Source organism: Ambystoma mexicanum, chromosome 6p (assembly GCF_040938575.1).
Source record: "Ambystoma mexicanum isolate Mex_15411 chromosome 6p, UKY_AmexF1_1, whole genome shotgun sequence".
Classification (NCBI taxonomy): Eukaryota; Metazoa; Chordata; class Amphibia; order Caudata; family Ambystomatidae; genus Ambystoma; species Ambystoma mexicanum.
Genome location: NC_090935.1, coordinates 18,681,130 through 18,708,734, shown reverse-complemented (window position 1 = coordinate 18,708,734; position 27,605 = coordinate 18,681,130). Strand labels below are relative to the sequence as shown.

The following is a 27,605-nucleotide window of genomic DNA, read 5'->3' as shown; positions in this document are numbered from 1 at the left end:
CTTTAGAGTACTTTTGAGATACCTTAGTGCAACTAACCACAAAGCTTAAGCACAAGAAAGAAAAAGTCATTTTTAACCTGTCTACTATGGAAAGTTATAGTCAAGAGTCCCTTGCTACAAAAACTGCTGATTGTCTAAGACTTCTCTGTAAGCATAAGAATCTCATGACTAAAGGAAAGAAAATGGAGCTAATAGAAAGGTTGTTAGAAAACCAAAGTCTGGATGATGGTTCAGAGGAACCTATCACTCCAGCAAATGTAGTGAACAGCAATGATATTGAACAAAGTATGGATGATCTTGGGTCAGAACCAGAAGAGGAGGATGAAACTGTTGTAGATGTTCCCTCTAGGCCTCTGTCTGCTCTACCAGCTGTAGCTACTGGACCTTTACCAGGTCCTACATTTAACCCTCAATACTTTGAACTAGAGAAAATGAAACTAGAATTAGAGCATAGAAGAATTAGTGCTCAAACAGAACACAAACAACAAGAACTAAGGGAAATGGAGCTCAAGCATGAGCTAGAAATGAAGAAATTGTCTGTTGAGAATGCTTCTCTCTCTGGCTCCTCTAGAAGTACCAGTCCTAAAAGACCCCGGATGCCTAAGGAATTGATTGGTATGTATGAACCTAAATTGGATGTGTTGGATTGGTTGTCTCAGTTTGAATATAATCATGGGCTCCAGAACATCACAGGTAATGAGTTACTCACCTGGTTGTTCTCTAGGCTTCCCCCTGTTGCAACTGATGCGGTAATGGAGTTGGGGGAGGAGGATAGGAAAGAGTATGAATGTGTGAAACTAGCTTTGATAGCTAGGTTTGGGAAGACCCCTTCCCAGTATCTTAAGAGGTTTAGGAGCCTCAAAAAGCATGATGGTACCCCTTGGGCTACCTGGGTGTGTGAAGGGTTGAAAAACTTAGAGGGATGGATTAAGGGTTACAAAGTGAACACTTATGAAGGAATGAGAAATCTTGTAATGATGGAGTCAATTTATGATGCCTGCTCTCCTGAGCTCAGACAGCACTTGGCTGATTCACAGGAATTAGATCCTAGGAAACTAGCTAAGGCTGCCGACTTGTGGGTTGCCAACAGGGCTACTCACAAGGATTTGGGGGTAACTCAGAAGAAGGATGAGGGAAGACAGCCTAAGAAAGACTCCAAAGAGAATTCTAATAATTCTAATTCCAAAGAGGGCCCCAAACAAAACCATAAGGGTAAGCCACCTGGGAAACCACAGCAGAATAGTATACCTTCTGGTGCTAAACCAGAAGGAGGTCAGAACAAGCCTCCATTCCAAAGGACCTTTGGGGCCTGTTATGTTTGTAAGACTACTGACCATGTGAAAGGAGATCCCAGATGTAAGGGTAAACCTTCAGGGGTCCAGCTTGTCTCCTTAGCCTTCGCTCCAGAGGAGGAAGTCACTATGGCAAGTGGAAACTTTCTACTACTGGCTGATGAACCCACTGGAGTCTCAGCCAGTGTTTCTTTAGTCTCTCTGGGGTTGTGGGAACAACAGAATTTAGATGTATATAAAATTCTATCCCAGATAATACTAAAGAGTATTATAAGGACAGTGTCCACGTGAATGGTCAGGAGACTCCTGCCATCAGGGACACTAGGGCCAGCATAACTGTGGTGGATGAATCATTTTTAAAGGCAGAGGATGTTGCTAAGGCACCCAAATGCCTCACCAAGTTAGCTGGAGGGCCTGTGCAGATGTGTCCCCAGTTACCAGTTCTCATCCAGTGTAATGATATGGCTGTAAAGATACCTGTCAGTATACAATGTGAAGTGCCAGGAAGGGTTCTGTTGGGAAATGACCTGAAAGCTCTCGGAGTTGTGTCACATACCCCCAGACCTCCTAGTAGAAGGTTACAGGAGCTCACAAAACCTGCAAGAGAGAAAACCCTGCGAGGTTTATCTCAGGAGATGATGACAGAAATCACTCCTCTCCCACTGGAGCAACTTACTGCAGTAACTACCAGATCAGGAGCAAAGGGGCAACCCAAGACCCCTAGGAAAAAGCCTACAGCAAGCACTCCAGTGCTTCCAACAAGGACTTCCCTGAGGTTGTCCAAAGTTACACCTGTAACTCCACCTCCAGCTGAGGCTGAGAGGGAGGTACAACCCTGTTTGGTTGAACTAGACTCTGAAGAAGAGCTAGTAGGAGGCCCAGAACTTATTGGAGACCTGGACCCGGCTGACCATCCTGAGCTGCAGTCTTTACTGGCAGAAGGTGGACCCAGCAGGACAGCTTTCCGTAAGGGACAAAGAGAATGTCCAACTCTGGAGGGTCTTCGCCAGCAGGCAGCTTCTCAGGCTGATGGGCAAGAGTCTGGGAAGTATAGGTTACACTGGGAAGATGGCCTCTTCTACAGTGAACCCACCGAATCTGAACCTGGAGCCTACCAACGCCTGGTAGTGCCCCAAGAGAACAGACAACAGTTCTTGCAACTAGCCCACGAGATTCCTTTGGCTGGTCACTTGAGTTTCAAGAAGACCAAGGAAAGGCTCTCCCTCTACTTTTATTGGCCAAAGATGGGGGCTGAAGTAGATAGATATTGCAGGAGCTGCCATACCTGCCAGGCTTCTGGTAAGGTTGTTCCAAGAATGAGGCACGTTTAGTGCCTCTCCCAGTTGTGGGAGTCCCATTTGAGAGGGTAGGGATTGACATTGTTGGTCCCCTTGATCCCCCAACCTCCTCAGGCAACAGGTTTATCCTTGTTGTAGTAGACCATGCTACTAGGTACCCTGAGGCAATTCCTATGAGGACTGTTACAGCTCAGGCTGTGGCTAAGGCCCTCCTTGGTATCTTTACCAGGGTTGGGTTTCCTAAGGAGGTGATCTCTGACAGGGGGTCAAATTTTATGTCCAACTACATGAAAGCCATGTGGAAAACCTGCGGAGTCACCTACAAGTTCTCAACCGCCTACCACCCTCAGACAAACGGGTTGGTAGAAAGATTTAACAGAACTATGAAGAGCATGATAGGTGCTTTAGAGGAACCCCTTAAGAAGAAGTGGGACCTTCTACTGCCATGCCTTCTCTTTGCTTATAGAGAAGTCCCTCAGGAGGGAGTAGGTTATTCTCCCTTTGAACTTCTCTATGGCCATCCCGTCAGAGGCCCCTTGGCCCTGATTAAGGAGGGGTTGGAGAGTGCTCCTTCCCCCAAGCCAGAGTAACTGACTATGTGATAGGTCTCCGAAGGAGAATGTCACACATGATGGCAGAAGCAAGTGACAACTTGAAAGCTGGCCAAGCTCTGATCAAACATTGGCATGATCAGAAGGCTAACATGGTTGAGTTTACTCAAGACCAGCTAGTTCTAGTTATGCTCCCAACAAGGCAGAGGGCCTTGCAAGACAAATGGATGAGACCCTTCAAGGTTGTGGGAAAACTTGGAGAGGTCAACTATCTGGTGGATCTGGGCAAACCCAGGGAAGCTCCCAGAGTCTTCCACACCAACCGCCTCAAAGCCTATGTCTCTAGACCAGAAGTAGGAGCATTGCTTCTAGCTTCATCAGAAGAGGAGGAGGAGAGTGAAGCTCTACCTTACCTCCTGAGAGGCTTACCTTTGGACGAAAAGGTTGAAGGAGTTAATCTCTCTTCAGATCTGACCCCTGAGCAACAGGAGGAGTGCAAAGCTATGTTAAATCAGTTTGCCCCCCTGTTCTCACTTTCACCAGGCTCGACCCCTTGGGGACAGCATGAAATACTCACTGGTGACTGTCTGCCAGTCAAAAGCAGAGGATACAGAATGTCAGAACATGTCAGAACCCACATCAAAGGTGAGGTCAAGAAGATGCTTGATCTCGGGGTAATAGAGCCCTCTACTAGTCCATGGTCTAGCCCAGTGGTGTTAGTACCAAAGGCAGGATCCAAAGAGTTGAGATTCTGTGTGGACTATAGAGCTCTTAATGCAGTCACAAAGACTGATGCCCACCCTTTGCCAAGGACAGATGAGTTGGTGGATAAACTTGGTGCAGCCAAGTACCTCAGCACACTGGACCTTACGTCAGGCTATTGGCAAATAGCCATGACAGACCATGCCAAGGAGAAAACTGCATTTTCTACCCCAGTTGGCCTATACCAATTTAAGGTTATGCCTTTTGGACTGAAAAATGCACCTGTAACATTCCAAAGGATGGTGAACCAAGTTCTAGCTGGGATGGAGGACTTCTGCATGGCATACTTGGATGACATTGCAGTCTTCAGCCACTCCTGGGAGGAACATGTGACCCACTTAGGATATGTTTTGCAGGCTCTTGAGCAGGCCAATCTGACCATAAAGGCAAGCAAGTGCCAAATTGGTCAGAGTAAAGTGGTCTACCTTGGACATGAGGTAGGAAGTGGAGAAATAAGGCCTTTGCTCAGCAAGATTGAAGCTGTGCAAAATTGGACAACACCTACTACTCAGACCCAGGTGAGAGCCTTCTTAGGCCTCACTGGGTACTACAGGAATTTCATTGAGAACTATGGGACCATAGCTTCTCCTCTGAATGTGATCTCCTCTCCAAAATTCCCTAAGAAGGTCAAATGGAATGAGGAATGCAATCAGGCCTTTGAAAATCTGAAGAAAGCTCTTTGCCAAGCTCCAGTACTCAGAGCTCCTGACTACCACCAAACTTTCATTGTACAAACTGATGCTTCCAATGTAGGTATAGGTGCAGTTCTTAGCCAACTGGATGAGAAGGGTAGGGAACACCCCATTTGCTTCATCAGTAGAAAACTGAACGATCCTGAAACAAGGTGGGCAACAATCGAAAGAGAATGCTTTGCTATTGTGTGGGCACTGAAGAAGTTTAGGCCATACTTGTATGGTTCTACTTTTGTCATTCAGACTGACCACCAACCCTTGAGATGGTTAATGCAAATGAAAGGGGAAAATCCAAAACTATTGAGATGGTCAATCTGCCTCCAAGGGTTTGATTTCACCATTGAGCACAGGTCAGGGTGTCACCATCAAAATGCTGATGGACTCTCTAGGATGTATGTCATCGACTAGAGGTATGAGGTTCATCCAGGAGTGGATTAAATCCTCCTGTCCCTTAGTCTGGGGGGGGGCGAGTGTTAGGGAGAATTCTCTGTTTAGGCTGAATTTCCTAACCTAATGAGTCCCCCAGCAGCTTTGCTGGATTTTTGGGGTTTATTTTTTTCTCCTGCCAAGAGTGAGACTCTTTTACCCTCACTCTTGGACATGATTTGAGAGTGTTTCTGTGACTTGATATGTGCTTATGGGCTCTGGGGTATTTTTTCCCCATAGGCTATCATTGGTTTTTGAATGTGTGTTACACAGCACCCTCAGTGCAGTAACACAGGGGTGTCATAGAGACCCCCAAACATAGACTCCACACCCTGGGACTGACTACTGTCTCCCTGGGTCTGTAAAGTCACCATTGACTTTACTAGTCTTAATTTAGGAACTTAACCAGTACAAACCATCTTATTGTGGAAGTACTGGTAGGGGCAATTAGATTGCCCCTGGGTCTGTTGTCGAGGGGGGTACTGTCCCGTCCCCCCCTCGCCGAGTTCTGGCTGGTGGCAGTGGATACCACGGAAATATTCCTCCGGAATATTTCCCAATGGGATTTCCCATTGGTTTTTATGCACCACTTTTTGGTGCAATGTTAAAGATACCGCTGGTTTATTTATTTAATATAAATTCACCGGTTGGGATTTTTTGCCAGAACTCACCGCCAAAATGGCGTCTAGGTTCACTTCAGTAACCCTGAACCTGAGTCGAGCCTTTGTTCCACTTTTGGCGGGCTTCTGCACAGAAGCCCTCCACAGTGGTGCCATCCTGTCTGGGTACCACAGGGGGTGTGGGAGGGGGTTTAGGCACCCTGGACTGAGTTGCCTTGCCAACTCATGTCGCACTCTAGTGTGATTGGCCCAAGTGGTGAGCCACCCCGCTCACCACTTAGCATGTTTGAGTGACAGCTAGGCTGTATGAATGGGGGTTTGCTGCATAAAAGCAGGGTTTTTGGGACTGGTTCTTCAGAAGTCGCCACAGGACCTAAGAAGCCGAAGAGGGAGAAGCCGAGCCGACCTGCCAAGACGACACCACCGGTGGAGCCCTGCGGAACCGTCTCACCACTTTTCCCGACGACAGAGGAGATCTCCCGCCAGAGAGTCTTCTTCCCTTAACTGGTGGGGACAACCAGTTGCTGCCTTCTTTTCGCCGTCCCGAAGCATCTCGTGGCCGCCTTGCCTGTGCCAAGCACCCCGGCAACCGGGATACCACTTTTTACCTCAACCGCGAAAGAGGGATAAAATCCTTTGTGTGCGGAAAACTCCACGGCTGGCCTCATCCCTGGTAGTGCAACGACCTTCAGCTTTCCTCCACGTCGAGATCACCTCTTCCTCTGGACGACGCCGCGACTTGCACCCACTACCAGGAACGACTACCACCGCTGGAGGATCCTTTCCACAAGGTACTGTGTTCCGCCCGGCCTCCCTTGCCACCGATTGTACGGGGTAGATTTAGCCCTCGGCTCTCGAACCTGGATAGGCCTGGGACACCCTAACTAAACTTTTCTGAACGTAGTAAAACCTTTTCTACTCAACTGCAAAGACTTGTGACATTGTGTGATCTTGGGCATATTTTCGCCTGGCTCCCTCTAAAGCGGGCCCCGAACTAATTCTCCTTGTTCCACAATTGACTGCCTTTTCTAACCTTATGTGAAAAGTGTTTTACCTTACTGCTCGCTTTATTTCTGCCTTTTCCCTCCCTTTTTTAATAACTTGATTGGAGTACCATCTAACGTTAAGCGCTCACCTCTGGTTGGAAATAAGTGGTGTTAACTTAGAATTGTCCAACAAGTAAACTAGGGATGTACATATGAGTAATAGTAACTGTGTTTTGACTTTCTTACCTTTTTCTGTGCTAGTGTAATTTATGAGTGTGCCTTTAATAAATAAGTTTATACTTTTACACCTAGCTCTGGTCAGTGTTTGCTTGTGCTACTGTGCCTCTGTATCTATTGTGTATCCTCTGTATACTGTCTAACTCTTCTTGAGGGAAGTCTGACTGCTCAGCCACAGCTACCACAGTGAATCTGTGTGGTGCAGACTGCTACCAAGTGAGTTTACTGCCAACACCTGTAGTCTTAAATCTTTTGCAGTGGTCCCAGAGGGAACTGCACAGGTTTCTGCCTAACACTGGTGTACAGCGGTGGGATTTGTATTGAGTATACACTTTAGAGTACTTTTGAGATACCTTAGTGCAACTAACCACAAAGCTTAAGCACAAGAAAGAAAAAGTCATTTTTAACCTGTCTACTATGGAAAGTTATAGTCAAGAGTCCCTTGCTACAAAAACTGCTGATTGTCTAAGACTTCTCTGTAAGCATAAGAATCTCATGACTAAAGGAAAGAAAATGGAGCTAATAGAAAGGTTGTTAGAAAACCTTTCCACTTTTTAAGGTACTGGGCCTCATTCCGAGTACGGCGCTAACCAATGGCGCTATTAACGCCTTGGTTGACGCCGTACCCGGACCGGCAGCGCCTTGGTGGTTGGCGGAATTACCGCCCCATTCCAAGGTTGGCGGGGCGGTAATTCCCCAATCCCCATTTACCCTTCCCCATTCCCATTCTCGCCCCATAGGGCATAATGGGAGTGGGGAAGGCGTCAATTACGCCACCGTAAATTACGGTGGCGTAATTAACATCAAGGTCCCTTAGCGCCATGGTATTTAACGCCTGCTAAAAGCAGGTGTTAAAAGCACCATGGCGCTAAGGGAACTCGGAGTATGGCGGTAAGGGATTACCGCCACCGCTCTCGTTAGCGGTGGCCGCTATCCCTTAACGCCATACTCGGAATGAGGCCCACTGTGTTCCGCCCGGCCTCCCTTGCCACCGATTGTACAGGGTAGATTTAGCCCTCGGCTCTCGAACCTGGGTAGGCCTGGGACACCCTAACTAAACTTTTCGGAAACGTAGTAAAACCTTTTCTACTCACCTGCAAAGACTTGTGACACTGTGTGATCTTGGGCATATTTTCGCCTGGCTCCCTCTAAAGCGGGCCCCGAACTAATTCTCCTTGTTCCACAATTGTCTGCCTTTTCTAACCTTATGTGAAAAGTGTTTTACCTTACTGCTCGCTTTATTTCTGCCTTTTCCCTCCCTTTTTTAATAACTTGATTGGAGTACCATCTAACGTTAAGCGCTCACCTCTGGTTGGAAATAAGTGGTGTTAACTTAGAATTGTCCAACAAGTAAACTAGGGATGTACATATGAGTAATAGTAACTGTGTTTTGACTTTCTTACCTTTTTCTGTGCTAGTGTAATTTATGAGTGTGCCTTTAATAAATAAGTTTATACTTTTACACCTAGCTCTGGTCAGTGTTTGCTTGTGCTACTGTGCCTCTGTATCTATTGTGTATCCTCTGTATACTGTCTAACTCTTCTTGAGGGAAGTCTGACTGCTCAGCCACAGCTACCACAGTGAATCTGTGTGGTGCAGACTGCTACCAAGTGGGTTTACTGCCAACACCTGTAGTCTTAAATCTTTTGCAGTGGTCCCAGAGGGAACTGCACAGGTTTCTGCCTAACACCCACAAGGTGGGGTTTTGGACATGGCGGGGGAGAGGGGTGTTATGAACTGGTTGGGACTGCTTACACGGATTGGCATGTCCATGGCCAGTCAATAGTGAGCAAACACCACCTTCAAGTTCTGTGTCCCTCCTCATTTGCCCTTTCTCCATATCTATACTCTAAAGCAATAGATTCGGCTAACAGGTGGCGCAGACTAGCCCAAACTAATAATGAGCACTGGATGAGCATGCATGGGCCACCCCGGCCTGTAGGAGGAGCACTGGATGAGCATGCATGGGTCATCTCGGCCTGTAGGAGCAGCACTGGATGATCATGCATGGCACACCTCGGCCTGTAGGAGGAGCACTGGATGAGCATGCATGGGTCACCCCGGCCTGTAGGAGGAGCACTGGATGAGCATGCATGGGTCACCTCAGCCTGTAGGAGGAGCACTAGATGAGCATGCATGGGTCCCCTCATCCTGTAGGAGGAGCACTGGATGAGCATGCATGGGTGACCTCGGCCTGTAGGAGGAGCACTGGATGAGCATGCATGGGTCTCCTCAGCCTGTAGGAGCAGCACTGGATGAGCATGCATGGGACACCTCGGCCTCTAGGTCGAGCACTGGATGAGCATGCATGGGTCACCCTGGCCTGTAGGAGGAGCACTGGAGGAGCATGCATGGATCACCTCGGCCTGTAGGAGGAGCACTGGATGAGCATGCATGGGTCACCCCGGCCTGTAGGAGGAGCACTGGATGAGCATGCATGGGTCACCCCGGCCTGTAGGAGGAGCACTGGATGAGCATGCATGGGACACCCCAGCCCGTAGGAGGAGCACTGGATGAACATGCATGGGTCTCCTCAGCCTGCAGGAGGAGCACTGGATGAGCATGCATGGGTCACCCCGGCCTGTAGGAGGAGCACTGGATGAGCATGCATGGGACACCCCAGCCTGTAGGAGGAGCACTGGATGAACATGCATGGGTCTCTTCAGCCTGCAGGAGGAGCACTGGATGAGCATGCATGGGTCACCCCGGCCTGCAGGAGGAGCACGGGATGAGCATGCATGGGTCATCTCGGCCTGCAGGAGGAGCACTGGATGAGCATGCATGGGTCACCTCGGCCTGTAGGAGGAGCACTAGATGAGCATGCATGAGTCACCTCAGCCTGTAGGAGGAGCACTGGATGAGCATGCATGGGTCACCCCGGCCTGTAGGAGGAGCACTGGATGAGCATGCATGGGTCACCCCGGCCTGTAGGAGGAGCACTGGATGAGCATGCATGGGTCACCTCGGCCTGTAGGAGGAGCACTGGATGGGAATGCATGGGTCACCTTGGCCTGTAGGAGTCCCTGTGTAACATCCTGGCGTTCTCCACTCTATGCTTTCAGGACAAAAAAGAAGGGCAGAATTTTTAGCAACAAGGCCTGTGTTACCGAGCACTGCAGAGCACCACCCTCTCTTAGCCAGAACCCATGGTGAATGAGAAGAAAGAAGCCTGCCAATGGCTTTTTAAAATTATTTATGCTGCACTAGCAGTGTGGTAGCTCAAACAATTGTGTAAATGGAAACCTATATTGCCAGCCCCAGGTGGGTGGTGGGCTCCTTAGCCCCAGTACGATAGTTGCTTCCCTCACCCCATTCTTGGGTATTCCTAATTTCAGTCCGCCGTGGACTACAGGCCGGTTGCGCCATGATTTGGCCTTTCTGTTTCTCACACCATCTTCTGGGATATTTGGGTACTCAGCCCAGTATGGACTAGTGGCTTCCTCCGTTTGGCTTCTCTCTGCTTCTTCACCCCTTTGCACAGTATTCGGTCTCAAAGCCTTGCATGGGTTTATGACTTGCTCAGCTTCACTTCTAACTGGCTCTTTTCCCCCTTTGTGTTACGTTTGCCTTTTCAGCCCTTAACGCTAGCCTCACCGCCCTCTGCCCGCTTTTGACATTATGTTGTATGCCTCTTTTCCAGCTGCGGCGTCCCCCTGGGCCTCTGTTGTCTCTGGCTGATGCAATTCTGCTCCTCAGAGATAGCATCCTCAGGTTTTTTCTTCTCCTTGCAGCATCCCGGTATTCTGCTGAGTGACTGCACACCTTGTTGCTTTGTGCTTGCGATGATATCAGCGGTAGTATGTGGGTCGGCTGGTGAAGCGCCGCTGCCCCCTTCAGAGCTCCTCCCATTCAGCTTCTCGCGATGGGGATGCGACGTCTCCCTGTTCAGTACATTGCAGGCGTTAATCTCACAGACATCACGACTCACGCCTATTCCACCTCCTCCAGGTGTCACACAGCTTGTGGCCATCCTTTTTATGCGTTCCTCTCTCTCTGTCTATTTGTTGCTCGTCGGGTACTAGCTATTCAACGTACTCGGCCTAGTGGATTGGATACTTCCATTTAAAGTGACATGTTCTCTTTCTTAGTGATAATGACATCTATTAACTTTTTCTTTGCCCTTGTTTCGATATTTAAAAGGCTGATATTTTAGAGCATTCCATGTAGGCCACAGTGTGCCCAGCTTTATGGAGTCCCTCTAAGAGGGAGTCTCTCCCGGTGAGGTCCCACTTGCTTTGACCCCTAGGGAGGGTATTGCGGAGTGGGCTCACCTCTCAAGCCTGACCGGGGCAGGGTGCTCCCCCTTGGAGAGAATGGACGAATTCTCTCAATTCCTCACAAAAGCCAAAAAGCATCATTGCCAAAAGACTATGGGCCTCATCAAAAGTTGGGCGGTAACCCTTAAATGCGGCGGCAACGCTATTACTGCTGCATATAAGGGTTGGCCCAATAACGATTAGGGTGGAAAATTGAATTTTTACCTCCAGCTTTTTGGGCCTCACGAGTTGGGCAGTAGCCCTTAAAGGCGGCGGTAATGCCATTACCGTCGTATTGAAGGGTTCCCCCAATCATGAGTCGGGCTGAAAATGGGAGTTTTACCTCCAGCATCTTGCTGTATGTAATATATCTCCATGTTGGCCCATTTTCCACGCCACTAGCGCCAGTGCTAATAGCGCCACCCCAACCCCATTGGGTTCAATGGACCCAATGGGGAATGGGGTTTTACCAGCTTACCGCTACTTGTGATTTGACGCTAATAGCGCTGGACCAGGTAGCGGTAACTCCATTTGCATTGTTGGTATCCTGGCGCAATTAGCACCAGGATACCACTAACCTTGTGATGAGGCCCTATATACAAGACATGATTTACAGACATTTGACTCTTTGGGTTTGCTGCTAATTTTATAGCCAGTGTGGTTTAGAAGGGTTGCAGATGTAAATCACTTTTTCAGACTTGGGTCTAAAACATATATGTGTTGTCATTCTTAACTTCCCAAAATGCTCTTTGATTTTATGTAAAGCAGCCATGAGGCTTCATTTATGCTATAGGCCTCCCTTCTCTTTCTGATCCCTGAATATGTATGGGAGCTGGGGGAGCATATTTCAAATGTTTAGGCTACTCGCTTACCTTGCCTCTCCCGACCATCTGAGGTAGCTGTGGGGTGCACAGATTATAACTGATGAATTGCCATCTGGGGCGTTTTTGATTTTTATTAATGAATAAAATGATTTGTGTAATTCCATCTCATAAGGAAAACCAAAAGGTGATGGCTGGGAGGTTTTGAATAAATCATAACCACGGGCATCGACCATAGTTTTTCAGCTTGCAAAGTAATGGCTTGGCAGGCTAAAGAACGATGGTCTGGAAGGTTGCCCAGAGCTATGCCAGAGGTTACGATTAAGAGTCATTCTAAACCTTCCAGCCACCACCTCTCTTGTTTTGCTTAGTGCCTTTCATAAGGTCCATGCCAAAAAACATAGTGCACACCGGCACACTGATAAATCAGGGCAGCACCTGCGCTCCAGTGGCATTGAGCAGTTTCAGGTAACAAGCGCCCCCTTGAGCGCTGCAGAGACAGCCAAGTCACTTCAGTGGCAACATTTCAGATATGGGGCAACAGTGGATTTGAGGAGTGCCAGGCGTATGAAGCGCAAAGGCTAATGTGTTGAGAAGCAAACTGAACTGGTACTCGTGCCAACCGCTGCTGCACCAAAGTGGAACTAGTAGGCTCCTCAGGTAAACATTTCAGATATGCCCCTGCTACAAAACCCCAGAATTGAGTGTTTGTGTTTCTGTCCTGGTGGCACGTTAAAACGTAAATATAAGCCATGCCTGAGTTAGGGTATAGTGGATATTATTTCTCATTATTACAGCCACATCAACTTGATATCCCTCCAGGAAGGCCACCCTTCCATCAAACTCCTCGACCGCTGGCTCTTGGAAACCCTCAGGTCACACACCCAGGTGGTACACCGCCAACCGCAAATCGCTAAAAATCCTCAAGCACTGTCTGGAACGGACCTAGAGAATCAACCCAACTGCCCAGAACAAAACTGCCCTAGAAAGAGTATAATGGGCATACAGATTGGAAATCATAAAAACCAAGAAAGCATTCTACGGGAACAGAATCTAAAACTCTCGCAACACAAGCAAGGAGCTGCATAGATTCATTTCTGAATTCAATTCTCGCTCTGCTCTACTCCCCACCTCCACATCCAACTCCCAATCCCTATGCAATGCCTTATCATAACACTTCCACGTCGTCCGTATTGACAGACACTCCGCCCTCATCTCTAAATTATAAATAATGCCCCACCCCTTACCCATCCACAGCCCGCAACCCGTCCAATCCCACCTTCTGTTACAAACCTTCACCTCTTCCTCTCCAATCCCACACCAGGAGTTCCTCTCGCTCCTAGCACAAAGATGCCCGTCAGGATCCCCCAAGGACCCCTGCCTGCCCGCCCTCCTCAAAAACACTGTAGCCTCAACCTGTGCAGGTAGTATTGCACGCTCAAACCTCAACTACTCCATAACATTGGGAACCTTCCAGGAAACCTTAAAAACCTACTACATCAAACCCCTCCTCAAAAAACCCACGCTCGACCCAGTCCCCCCCAGAGACCATCTCCAACACCCGCTTCATGGCCAAACTCATGGATCGCACAGCATAAAAGCAGCTCAGCCATTTCACTGAAGCCAACAACATCCTGGACCCCACCCAATCGTGCTTTAGACCGCTCAGAGGAACGGAGTCCTCCCTGAGTCCACCAGGGACGATCTAAAAAGAACAGTGGACGCAGAGGGTTGAGCTGCTTGACCTCTCTGCCACCATTCAATACCATTGAAATCACCATTCTCCTAAACAGGCTACACTCTTTAAGCATCAAAGACAGTGCCCTCACTTGGATCTGCTCGTTCACCGCCAATCTCTCACAAATCATGCTCCTCCACCGTTTGACCTCTCCTTCATGACCACTACCAAAAGGGGTCCTGCAAGGAGCATCCCTATCTCCCCACCTCTTCAACATATATCTGAACCCACTCCCCACACTCATCCGCTCTCACAATCTTACCTGCTACAACTACGCAGATGCCCAGATCATCCTTAAAACCCCAGAAATCACCAGGCTCCAACCGTCCAGATCGGTCATCATGCCTCTTGGATACTGACTACTGGATGACGACCCACCACCTCATTCTCAATCCTGGGAAAACTGAAATCCTAGTCTGTGGGAAACAGCGCTCCTTCCCCAACCTACTCCTTGGCCTCAATCCCTAGGACAGCCCCCGCCCCCACCAGCAACCTCCACCTGGGTAAAAAGCCCTGGGGGCACACTGGATACGTATCTATCCCTCTCCCAACACATCAACTCTGTATCCAGATCCTCTTTGTTCCAGCTACGTATCCTCAGGCATATCTTCCCATACCTCACTAATCCTCACTGTTTCTCTGCCATCATCTCCATCATCCTCTCCGCTTTGACTATGCAAACTGCCTTTACCTAGGCGCACCAACGTTTCAGCCAAGGAAACTGCAAAGAATGCAAAATGCTGCAGCCCGCCTGCTCATTAGCCTCCCTCACAGAAAGCACAACAGCCCGACACTAAGAGTCCTCCACTGGCCCCCTATTCCAGCCTGGAATTCCTCCCAGACAGTCACACACTACCACCCATCAGGGACAGTCAGATCTGGCACAGCATTTCTCCTAGTTGTCCCACATTGCAACTCCACCAGATTGGGCGGATCATCTGGACCTCTGTCCCTGCACATCCGCAACACTGGCAATCACTTGGCTTTCAGAAAGGTCCTCAAAACATGGCCCTTTCCTGCCTCTTCTTGAAAACACACTTGCACTCTAAACTGTCAATACACGCACATAAACACTGGGCCAAACCCAACATAATCACCTATCCACCCATACTGCCATGGATGCCAGCAGCATTCACAGCGGCACACTGACAAATTTCACCCCCTCGCCCCACCCACAGAGGATCAAATATGACCCGCCCGTCCCCTTCATCCACAGCCCAGACTTTCAATCCAGGAAGACCACAACTGGCGAGACCAGCCATTCGCGTTGGACCAAAAAAAACGACATAGAAGATAAACTTCATCCAATTCTACGGTATGTTTACCTTGCACCACGTCTGTGGACACAGGCCGCAGGCACGGCCACCCATCCATGCATTCTAGAATGCAGCTATGGCTATGCAATTCTGCTCTAGCAGCTTGCATAGCCATCTACACTGAAATCCCTGGCGTACCTCAACACCTCTGCCATTATTATACAGCAACAACATACGAAAATGTTAGTCTAGATGGGCACACATCGAATCTCTGACACTAGCACTCTATCCTAAACCACCAACAGCACCCGCCACGTGCCTGACCTCAAGCTGACACACACACACACACACACTTTCACATTGCTCCAGATCTGAGACACCCTGGCCTTGCCCAAGTAGAATTAGCTGCATGTTCAGCTCAAAAGAGGTTCTGCACTTAAAAATCTGTCTTCCAAATGTTCTTTCCTGGGGTCAGGGGAGTGGGGGAGGGGGCAAGCTGGGGAAAGGAGAGTAAGGGATCTCGTCACCCTATGGGATATAGATACATATGGATGAATGCGTCGGCAACAGACACCCGCTGCGAGTTCCAATGTTAGTGGGGACTCTGGGGCGATTGGAAGAGAGGGGGGGGCAGCACACAGCTGCATCTTGTGGGGGGCAATGGCAGACTAATGGTGCTTGTATGAGGGCATTTTCTTACACTGTCCTCGCCAGTCTTGCTGGCACTGGGGTAAATCACAGCGTTGGGGGGCTGTGGGGGTAAGGAGCAGGAATGGGGGTCTGTAGTGGGGGCGGGCAGAGGAGACCTCCTTCCACTGCCTGCTTTTAAAACTTTGACCCCCAGTGAGGGTGTTAGAGGGTCGGGGGCAGGATGAGGGTCTTTAGGGATTTACTTTAGAGGGAGACTCTGGGACTAGCGCCTGCGGCAGCTGCTCTAGGCGCTTGCACAGGGCGGCGGAGCGGGGGATCTCACCAGCTGGACCTCGCGGCCTGGACCAATGGCCGGCTGGAATTGGCACGGGGGTCTCCTACCGGCTGTGCTGGGGAGCGGGGGGACTTCTACTCGCTCCGCGTTCCCGGAACTGCAATCTTCCGGCCTCGTCTTTTCCTTGTTGGGGTCCTGGGGAGATTCCGGCTCTGGCAGCAAACACGGGCTACGGCGACAGTAAACAGACATGCGCAGTGCAGAGACACGCATCCACAGAGCATGCGCAGAGAGGAGCCACTAATCACTAAAGCATGCGCATAGAGGAGATACTAATCATTAGAGCATGCGCAGTGATGATCTATTCCACAGCATTACTCTTCCACCGCTCAGAATCTCATAGATGGGACGGAAGATCAAAGCCGACTAGTACTCCGCACAAATAGATACTGTTCTATAACGCATGCGCAGTAAGGGAATACGGTGACTCATGGGTAGAGATGATTCACTTCATATCAGGGCATAGAACACGAACAGAAATACACTCGGGCGGATATAACAGGGAGTATCTTTTTCCCGCAAATGGGCAATTACCGGTCCGGCAAGTCCGTAATGACCCGGCAATTACCCATTCACAGGCGTCAGAAAAAATGCTACTGCGGCGGCAGCAGTACCGGTTTTACCGCACGGCTACCGCCATAGTTGTAATGAGGGCCAATATGCTAGAACAAAACACATTTCTTAAAATTGCATTTTCTATTCAGGAAAATGTGTGTACTATAATTTCTCGTCTGAATTTCTAGGACTTCTAAAAGCACATCTTTGGCAATCCCGCAAACAATTTATGTTAGTAAACTGCATAAATGCCAACATTCTAAACCACCTCGGAGGGAGATTCTGCTCCCGAAAGCTAGAGAAAGGAATTTCCCTATAGGATTGCCTTGGGGTTTTAATTATTTCAGGCAGGAGTACGAAAAAAATGGCAATCTTTTTCATCTAAATCGGAAGGGTTGTCATGTATGAAACTGGACTGCACATCAACAGGGCATAGCAAATAATTTTGCACATTCTTCTGTGGGGCAGTACTCTGGGTGGCCCATGCAACTCGTGAATGGGAGCATTAGACGTGGAGATGTAATGTGGCCATGCCAAGGTGAGGCCTCTATACTTGCCCAGGATTCAGAGATTAAAGTGGGCAAGAACTAAAAGGTACAATGTTCCCTTACTTTTCTTCTTTAGCCACCATCGTTCCCTTACTATGGGCCTCATTACGACCCTGGCGGAACGGGATTAACAGCGCCGTAAAGGGTGCCGGAGCCGTTAACCCCGTTCCGCCCGATTACGAGTTCCCCTCGCGGGACCCGTTCTGTACGTCTGCTTTTTCCAGACGTGCAGAGCGGGTCCCACGAGGGGAAGAGGGTGCAAACAACGGGCCATCTCGTAATGGCCCGTTGTTTGCACCCTCTCCCATTCCCATTCAGCCCTATGGGGGCTGAAATGGGAATGGGGAAGACCGGGTCCGGGACCTCAGAGGGAGGAATTACCGGGCCCTCCGAACTCGGAATGGCTCGGTAAATCCTCATTCTGAGGACCCTGAGGCGATTTCGGCGGCAGCCAATGCCGCCAATAGCGGCATGGTTACCGCCGAACTCGTAATGAGGCCCTATATGTTGTTCGCTGGGGAGATAGCAGCACAGGCCCACTCACACACGGCATGCAGCCGTTTCTGCATTCATGAGAAATCAATGAGGCCCGCGCGGGATGACCAGTCTCCATGCCATGAGGAAGGGTTTTAGCTGATGGATAACGTATTGCAAGTATGCATCCGCAATAGAGTGTCACAGATCGGGCGGCTCTGTGGAATGACGGGAGAGGTAGTCGGCTGGGTTCTTGTCCTTGCCTGGCCTATGATGGATGTTGAATTTATAGTCTTGAAGACGGAGGTCCCATCTTTCTATCCTTGGAGGCATTCTTGCTTGGAGGTTGCCGAAGATGGTGAGAAGTGCTTAATGGTCGGTGACCACCCTGAAGGCTTTCCCGAACAGAAATAAATGGAAGTGTTCACAGGCCCAAACGACCGCTAGGCTTTCTTTTTCCACCTGCATTTCTAGTCAGTGGTCGATGGACTGTGGCTTGCATATGACACAACCTTCTTAATGTGTGGGGTTCTCGGGTCGTATTGTGGCAGTATCGCACCCAGTCCTATTGGGCTAGCATCCACAGTGACTTTGGTGTCTGTTGCCGAGCTAAAATATGCCATGTCCGAGGCTGAGGCGACGCAGGTACAGATTTTTGTGAAAGCAGCTTCGCATTCCTCAGTCCAGATGAAGTCTTGTCTGTTCTTGGTCAATTCTCTCAGAGGGGCACTCACCATTGCAAAGTTTTCTAGATAACGCGAGCAGTAACTTGGGAGACCCAAGATTGACCTGAGGTCCGACACGTCCATTGAACGAGACACTCCCTGTAGTGCTTTGACCTTTTCTGGGCCCGGCCGCATGCATTCGTCTGAAAATATATGGCCAAAGAACTTGAGAGTTTGCTTTCCAAATTCACCCGTGTCCTGGTGATGTACCTGGACTCCTGGGCTAGCTCCAGCTGATGGCAGCCCTTTTTGATGTCGAGCTTGGAGAACACAGTCGCCCCATTCAGGAGGTGGATCCTATCCGTTATTCTCGGGGCTTGATGATGTTCACGCTGGATAGCCATGTTGGCGTGGCGTATGTCTACGCACAGGCGGATGGAGCTGTCTGCCGATTTTTTGGGAATGGGAGCGATCAGGGAGACCCATAGGATGGGTCCCACTGTGAGCTCTATGATATGAAGGTCTAGCAGGCGCCTTAGCTCTTCCTTCACTTGTTTTTGAATATTGATCAGGATGCCTCTGTAATGCTGGGCAACTGGCTTGACTTCCTGGTCGATGTGCAGTCTCACTTTGCAACCATGTACTTTGCCAAGTCCCTTGAAGAGGTTCGGATATGCAATGGTGATGTCCCCTTCTGGGGTCAGATATTTGTAGGCCATTAGATTGTATAAAATATGGACGAGACCCATAACAACAGCCGTTTTGAAGCTCAAAATGCATCCGCTGTTAGCTTCTGTGGAGGGGACATGTAGCTGTATGTGGGCTGTGTGTGATTTGTGTGCACAGTGTGTGGTGAATGTACTCTTGTACAGCAGGTGAGAGTTTGAGCCGTAGGGGAAAATGTCGACCTGAGAGAGCCTCAGCTTTGGTGGGTGGGGGAGGCAATTGTATGCCTCTTCGCTTCAGTACATTGACGTTAGCCCCTGTGTCAATGAGAAAGTCCTTTGGTGTGTTGTGCACTTGCAGTGTCAGGATGGGGCTGTGTTCCTTTGCAGTCTCATTGCCAAGTGCCCACACATATCCTTTCTTTCTCTGCCTGTCGTGCGATGAGGAGTCGCTGCCTGATGGTGAGCGTATTTCGACGTAGCAGGCGCTTCTTCAGGGTCTGTAGGCAGTTCTCTTCTCAGGGGATCGGAGTAATTTCCTGGCTGGTTAACGGCTACTTTCACCATCTGCAGGGTGATATCTTCTGCACTCGCGGCTTGATCATCTGTCTTCAAGACGATAAGTGGGATTGCGTATGCTGCTCCTCAGGGAGGTAACTGAGGCAGTGGGTGCCGGGGCATTTCTGCTCACTGCCCTGACGTGGTTATCACCCCCACATGCTGTGCTCATCTGGAGGAATTCATAGCCACACCGATAGCATGACTTTGCTGACTGGCTGGGTTTGTCAGATATGGTCAGTTTTAGCTTCTTGATGACCTGATGATCTCGTGTCTGGTGAGATCTTCACTCATCCCAGTCCCACCGCTTGCTGTGTGACAGCAGAATCGGTGTGGGCCATTACTATGATCTCGTCAATGGTCCTCTCTTTCTGGAGCAGTATTCTTTTGAATTCCACAGACTAGCAGCCTACGATAACTTGGGAGCGTAGTGCCTCGTCAGTGGAGTATCGATGAAAGCTGCAATGATTCATGCAGTTGTGGAGACGCATGATGTCATTGTCCATAGATTCCCCTTTTTCCTGCATCCTGGTATGAAATACATGTCTCTCATAGTCTACGTTGGTGTGTGGTGCAAAATAGGTGTCTAGCGCCTCTCGAATTTCCTGGTAAGTTGCCTTTTCCTCATCAACCAGCTCATAGAGGATGTCTCTCATGACGGTCCCCACTGCTAGGCTAAGTATGTTCTTCCTTTCATCCTACATGGGGTCCACTGCCCCCATGTGCACCCTGAAGTCTTTCATCCATCATACCCACCTAGGCCCCAGGTTACCAGAGTCCCTAAGGTCAAATGCCCGGGCCAACTGCCACAGGGCAGTGTCACTTTCGGCCTGCGGAAATGTATCTGACCGTCGTTGCTGGCATGGTTGCTGGAATGTCTTCTTCTTACATGCTGGATGGTGGTGCACTCCGCCCTGTGCTATGGAGTGTGTGCTTGAAGTGGCTGCAGGGTGCCTGTCACTTCCCTGGTACCCCTTATGCAGACAATGGGCCACATTCCGAGTCTGGCGGTAACCCTGCCGGTGCTACCAGCAGATTGCTGCCACACTCAGAATGAATTACTGGCACCAGACTTCCCGGTAACACTGGGGGATTACAACCCCGGCGGCTGGGAAGTCAGGCGCCGGCAATTTCGTTAGTCCCCATTCCCATAGAGTCCTATAGGACTCTATGGGAATGGGGACACGGGAGCACTGGCACCGTTAACAACAGTGCCGGTGCTCCCGTGACAAGTCTGCCTACCGTGGCCGCTGCGCCCAGCAGAGTAAGACCTGTCAGGCACAGCAGCTCCGGCAGGCAGACTTGTAGTTTGACGGTATGGAAACAACAGTGCCGGTAGGCTTACTGGCACCATTCTTTCCAGACCAGTAAACTTTTAATGAGACCCAATGAGCCTCATTACGAGTCCACATTCAAGCCTGGGTCTCTGTGGCATCGAACAACTTGGCTGAACTCTTCAAAATCTCCAAGGAGCTTGCTAACTCTGCTGCAGTCTCTACCCCTCCACTTAACCTCCCAAGCTCTCTGGAATGACCTTGCCTCTCACCTTAACTCAAAAACCCAGGACATCTTGTCCACCCTCTCCTCCCCTCCTATTCCCCCAGTCTGTGCCAGCTAAACCCCCTTTAACCACCCCCCTCCCTCCTTCTCTTCCTTTGCTCTTTTCGCCCCTGATGAGGTCGCTAGACAAGTCCGAACTATGAAAGCCTCGTCAAAACAGGTTAATTCCTGTTCCTCTAAAACCATCAAGGACCACATTGACACTCTCGCTCTGGCCCTTGCTGATTTCTGCAACCATTGCTTTGCCTCAGGATCCCCCCCCCCCATCTCTGAAACACTCCCTTGTGCATCCTCTACTCAAGAAACCCACAGCTGATCCTTCCTGTCTGGCTAACTATCGCCTTATCTCCATTACTCCCTTTCTGGGCAAACTCCTGGAAAAGCTGGCCATTTCTCAGCTTAACCTTCATTCTGATTCTGTTGGCTGTCTCCATGACCACCAGTCTGGTTTCAGAGCAGCCAGAAGCACAGAAACTGCTCTCCTGAACATCCGTGAAGATCTGCTCTCCAACCTTGACTCTAACATTCCCATTGTCCTCATCCTACTCGATCTCACTTCTGCCTTCGACACGGTCAACCATACCATCTTGCTCAACTGTCTCTGTGAGAATCTGGGTATCACTGATCAGGCTCTGGCCTGGCTCACCTCTTTCCTCTCTGATCAACCCGCCAGGTGCAACTGGGTTCCTTCCTATCGTCTATCTTCCTCTCTACCTGTGGTGTTCCCCAGGAGTCTAACCTCTCGCCCTGGCTTTTCAACCAATACCTGGCAACTCTCGCCCACTGCATTGCCATTCTATGCTCACATTTCTAGTAAAAAGCTGACACTCAACTCATTTTCAGGTTGCCCTCTGCCACCTCCTCTCCTTCTCTCATCTCTGATTGCCTAACTGCCATTCAAGATTGGTGGGCCGCCAAAGATATTTGAATGCCAGCAAGACAGAGATCCTCCTCATTGGCACACCTTCTCCATCCTTTCCCATCTCTCTCTGGCCCGCCTCCTATCCCCACCTGTGAGGCTAAGAACCTCAGGGTCATCTTTGACTCCACACTTTCCTTCTCTGAGGTCTCTAAAAAGTCAAACTTCCTACTGCACCTCCTCAGAGGTACTCTTCCTTTCGTCTCCTTCCCCCAGAAGCTCACTGTCTCCCAAGCTCTGGTTCTCTCTAGGTTGGACTATTGTTAACAGCCTCTTTCTAAATCTACCTGCCTCTACTCTTCGTCCTCTGCAACTAATCCAGAACAGGACTGCTAGATTTGTCCTTGGCCTCAAGCCCTGGGATCGTATCTCTCCAGCTCTGAAATCTCTCCATTGGCTCCCAGTGGATGCAAGGATTAAATTTAAAACCCTCTGCATTGTCCACAAGGCTTTATGGGGCCTGGGTCCAAAATTCCCTCCGCAAATACCTCCCCTCTCGAGCTCTTCACTCCTCTACCTCTACCTCCCCCACGGTCAATCGTTTTTCAAAGAAACAAGCTGGGTGTAGACCTCTGTCTTCGGCTGTGGCCTTCCTCTAGAACAGCCTCCCTGCCACTCTAAAACTTGAGGAGAAGCATCTCTGGTTTCGGAAGCACCTAAAGACCATCCTCTTTGTATCTGCCTTTGCTCCCCCTCTCCCTTGCTGATCTGCTCTCTCTTGGCACTGTGCCCCAGGCCACCCTGTCCCCTGGGCCCAGGTACCTGCTCACCCTGCCACCCTTCTCCACAGCCTCCCGGCCACCCCTTGCACTGGGGACTGTATCTGTACCCATACAGTTCCCCAATTCCCCTTTTTCTTCTTTTTATGCACTTATCAGAGTTACCCACTTCTGCTGCCGTAAACACAGCACTTGCCATTTGCTGGCTGCACTACCCCTGTTTATTGCTCCATTATCTATTTTATTTATTATAATTTATATGTTTCTCCTCTGCTCCGCACTTTCCACTCTCCCCCTCCCACGCACTTTTCCCCTTTCCCATGCATTTGCACGTTCTCAATGTTACTCGGTCTAGTAATATCGTTGTTTTGTTCTCCCCTGTTCCCCTCCTATGCCTTGTCGCGCTCTGAAACTCTTGTGTATGAGCACAATACAAATAAAATATCATATCATGACTCATGTGATCAGAATCCTGCAACCTCAAGGAAAATTGAGAGAAATACAAACATGACAATAAGAAAGTTTAAAAAGGCAATCACATTTATTCGACCATAGAACTGAAATGGAGGCAGTTACAACAGCAATTAAAACAAATTGCCTATGATCCAGGGAGCAGATTACACAAAAGTGAAGCCAGAAAAAAGAAAGGTTTAAAAAAACAAATGGCTACTAAAAATGTATTTTTTATTTGAAAACTAAAGGACATGTTGGCTAAACCTCAATACACTTATAATCAGCATTTCATTCAGTTTATTAACTTCAGTACAATTTAAATTCCACAAGTCTGCTTATCCAGAATCAAATTTCATTTAGTAATCATTTTTGTCCACTATCCCTTCTGAAATTCAGAGAGAACAGCTGCATCAGTAAGTCTACAATCCGTACATTTTAGGCAGAAATATTTTAATAATAATTTGCAAATTTGCAAGAGTTATATTGCCTCAAGGCTCACAGATAGGAACATCCTGAAGTATTTCCCACATTCACTACCCTGAAATGGACCCTCACATACATGTCTTCTCTCATGGCAGATAAGAACATCCTGCAATATTTCCCACATTCACTACCCTGAAATGGACCCTCACATGCATGTCCTCTCTCATGGCAGATAATATCCTGAAGTATTTCCCACATTGACTACCCTGAAATGTACCCTCACATGCATGTCTTCTCTCATGCAGATAAGAACATCCTGAAGTATTTACCACATTCACTACCCTGAAATGGACACACACATGCATGTCCTCTCTCATGGCAGATAAGAACATCCTGGAGTATTTCCCACATGCACGACCCTGAAATGGACCCTCACATGCATGTCCTCTCTCATGACAGATAAGAACACCCTGAAGTATCTCCCACATTCCCTACCCTGAAATGGACCCTCACATGCATGTCCTCTCTCATGACAGATAAGAACACCCTGAAGTATTTCCCACATTCCCTACCCTGAAATAGACCCTCACATGCATGTCCTCTCTGAAGACAGATACAAACATCCCGAAGTATTTCCCATATTCACTACCATGAGATGGACCCTCACATGCATGTCCTCTCTCATGACAGATAAGAACACCTTGAAGTATTTCCCAGATTCACTACCCTGAAATGGACCCTCACATGCATGTCCTCCCTCATGACAGATAAGAAAATCCTGAAGTATTTCCCACATTCACTACCCTGAAATGGACCTCACATGCATATCCTCTCTCATGGCAGATACGAACATCCTGAAGCATTTCCCACATGAACTACCCTGAAATGGACCCTCATGTACAGGTTTTGGCTGGTGCCTATTTCGGTTATTGTTCTCACTGATCAGGTCTCTCACATGCGTGCCCTCGCTGGTGGAGAGCGAGCTGACCCTTCCTAGCATATCAATTCCCACATTCAGAGCACTCATAAGGTTTCTCACCTGTATGTATTCTCTGGCGGGCAATAAGATTCCCCTTATGAATAAACCCTTTCCCACATTCAGTGCACTCATGGGGTTTCTCACCTGCATGTGTTCTCTGGTGGATACTAAGCACTCCCTGGTGGCGAATAAGACATCCCTTCTCAACAAACCCTTTCCCACATTCCGTGCACTCATGGGGTTTCCCACCTGTATGTGTTCTCTGGTGGCGAATAAGATGTCTCTTCTCTACAAACCCATTCCCACATTCAGGGCACTCATTCGGTTTCTCACCTGTATGTGTTCTCTGGTGGCAAATAAGATGCTCCTTCTGAACAAACCCTTTCCCACATTCAGGGCACACATGAGGTTTCTCACCTGTGTGTGTTCTCTGGTGGATAGTAAGCCCTCCCTTTGTAGCAAACCCTTTCCCACATTCAGTGCACTTATGTGGTTTCTCACCTGTATGAGTTCGCTGGTGGCGAATAAGATTTCCCTTCTCTACAAACCCTTTCCCACATTCACTGCACTCATTCAGTTTCTCACCTGTATGTGTAGTCTGGTGGCAAATAAGATGTCCCTTCTGAACAAACGCTTTCCTGCATTCACTGCACACATAGGGTTTCACACCTGTATGTGTTCTATGGTGGATAGTAAGCCCTCCCTTTGTAGCAAACCCTTTCCCACATTCAGTGCACTCATGTGGTTTCTCACCTGTATGTGTTCTCTGGTGGCGAATAAGATGTCCCTTCTCAACAAAAGCCTTCCTGCATTCACTGCACACATAGGGTTTCTCACCTGTATGTATTCTCTGGTGGATAGTAAGCTCTCCCTTTGTAGCAAACCCTATCCCACATTCTGTGCACTCATACGGTTTCTCACCTGTATGTGTTCTCTGGTGGATAGTAAGCCCTCCCTTTGTAGCAAACCCTATCCCACATTCTGTGCACACATACGGTTTCTCACCTGTATGTGTTCTCTGGTGGTGTGTAAGATGTCCCTTCTGAGCAAAACCTTTCCCACATTCAGTGCACACGTGGGGTTTCACACCTGCATGTATTCTCTGGTGGATAGTAAGATGTCCCTTCTGAGCAAACCCTTTCCCACATTCAGTGCACTCATGAGGTTTCTCACCTGTATGTGTTCTCTGGTGGATAGTAAGATGTCCCGTATGAGCAAACCCTTTCCCACATTCAGTGCACACATGTGGTTTCTCACCTGCATGTGTTCTCTGGTGGATAGCAAGCTCTCCCTTTGTAGGAAACCCTCTCCCACATTCAGTGCATTCATGGCGTGTCTCACCTGAATGCATCCTCTGGTGGAAGATACGTGTATCATACAAAAAGAAGTTATTCCCAAATTCAGTGCACTGATAAGGATTTTCACCTATGTTCTCACGTGGATAATATACAGATAGCATCTTGCACACCAGTTTATTTTGTCAGGATCTTAATAAGAGGCCTCTTTCCTCTGAACCTTTTCCCAAACTCAGAGCATAGCTGAGCTTTTTCATGTGTGGGTAATTTCTAGTGACAAGCAAGATTATTCTTTGGAAAGAAACTTTAACAATATTCAGTTCAAGGATACGGTTGTCCATTCATATTTACAAACCCCTTAAAATAGCCTTGCAGTTAGAACCTATATAAAATGGCACTGACAACTGTTCTCTCAGGAATAAAACGCAAAACAAAAAAGCTTGTCTTACTGCACATCAAACCTTGTTGCCAACGTTAGTCTGTAGTAATGCTGGGTATTTATTGTAGCGGTGTTAAAGGATTATTCGTGTGTGTTGAATGGATGAAACCCATCATATATTCAATAGGCTTTTCAATCCCAGTCCTGAAAAGTCTTAGAAGACAACTGGACCCGAGACTTGTATCCTTTGGTGTTAGGAAATTGTGCATCGTATCAATGAAGCTTTGCACTTCATTAGTCCAGAGAGTTTAACAAATCACTGTTGCACTTTTTGGGGCATCAATCACCTATTGAAATAAAAGGAGAAGCACATTATTAGTTTCACCAGGTTCTGGTCGCAGGCATCACCAACAGGCAGAACGGTTATAACTAGTAGTGAGGGCATTATTTATTTACAGGCATAATAACTAATAAGACTTTAAAGAGCCATCTATTCAGGACAGGCACCCAAATACGTATCAGAGTAGTGGTGCTCTAATGATAAAATAAACTAGGTCACATTATGAGTTTGGAAGTGTGGGTAAAATGCAGAGGCATTCGCGTACACTGCTGGATTTCCGCACCACCCAACTATAAAGGTAGGTGGAAATTTGGAGGAGTCACGTAAATCTGGCAACTTGCACCAAATTTCAGTGGAATTACTGCCACAGTAATTACACCGTAAAACCCCACGGAGTTCGATGGACTGAAAATAAATGGGGACTTACACCACCACCAGCAGCACTTGTAATCCAGCGGTACCAGGTGGTGGTTTTCAGAATACAGTTTGGTGGATTTACCAACCAGATACCACCAAACTTGTAATGAGGTCCAATGTGAGAGGTGACATGCAGCAGAAACAGTGTGATTTATTTTTAATTAAGAAATGCAGTGTCCAAGAGCATGTGGAAATGCAAATCACACAGGTTGGGTGAACAAAACACTTTATGCATTTGTATTTTGTTTTTTATTTATATTTTATTGAGCGCCTTAACTCAAAGCACTGTACATAGGATACAGAATGGTTACAAGATAAATGTATAAACAATAAAATCCAGAAAACAATCACTCAATCGTCTTAGTGATGACCTGGGTGTCACTGATCAGGCGCTAGCCAGGCTGACCTTGTTCCTCTCTGATTGACCCTCCCAGGTCCAACTTGGGTCCTTCCTATCTCACTCTCTACCTGTGGTGTTCAACAGGGGTCCAACCTCTCTTCCTGGCTGTTCATCCAATACCAGGCACTTCTTGCCCACCACACTGCCGCTCTCTGCTCCAACTTTCAGTGCTATGCAGATGACACTCCGCTCCTTTTCAGGCACCCCTTGGCCACCTCTTCACTCATCTCTGACTGTCTGTCTGTCTGTCTGTCTGCTATCCAGGAGTGGTGTGCCGCCAACGATCTCTGCCTTAATGCCAGTAAGACTGAGATTCTCCTCATCGGCACACCTGCT

At 48.5% G+C, this 27,605-nt stretch overlaps 2 protein-coding genes across 4 annotated transcripts in view; both read right to left on the bottom strand.

Annotated features, from left to right (window-relative positions):
• The window catches only part of LOC138511141 (zinc finger protein 268-like), a 123,548-nt gene extending 107,444 nt beyond the window's left edge, over positions 1 to 16,104 (bottom strand). For 2 of the 3 annotated variants that reach the window (XM_069626631.1, XM_069626633.1), the window contains exon 1: positions 15,909 to 16,104. The gene's annotated coding sequence lies outside the window, so the exon portion shown is untranslated. The remainder of the gene's footprint in view (positions 1 to 15,908) is intronic. The other variant, XM_069626632.1, reaches the window with a different exon arrangement.
• A 7,001-nt stretch (positions 16,105 to 23,105) lies between these two features.
• The window catches only part of LOC138511142 (zinc finger protein 585A-like), a 185,115-nt gene continuing 180,615 nt past the window's right edge, over positions 23,106 to 27,605 (bottom strand). The window contains exon 4 of the mRNA XM_069626634.1: positions 23,106 to 25,695. Within this exon, the coding sequence (XP_069482735.1) occupies positions 24,461 to 25,695 (1,235 nt within the window). The 3' untranslated portion in view covers positions 23,106 to 24,460. The remainder of the gene's footprint in view (positions 25,696 to 27,605) is intronic.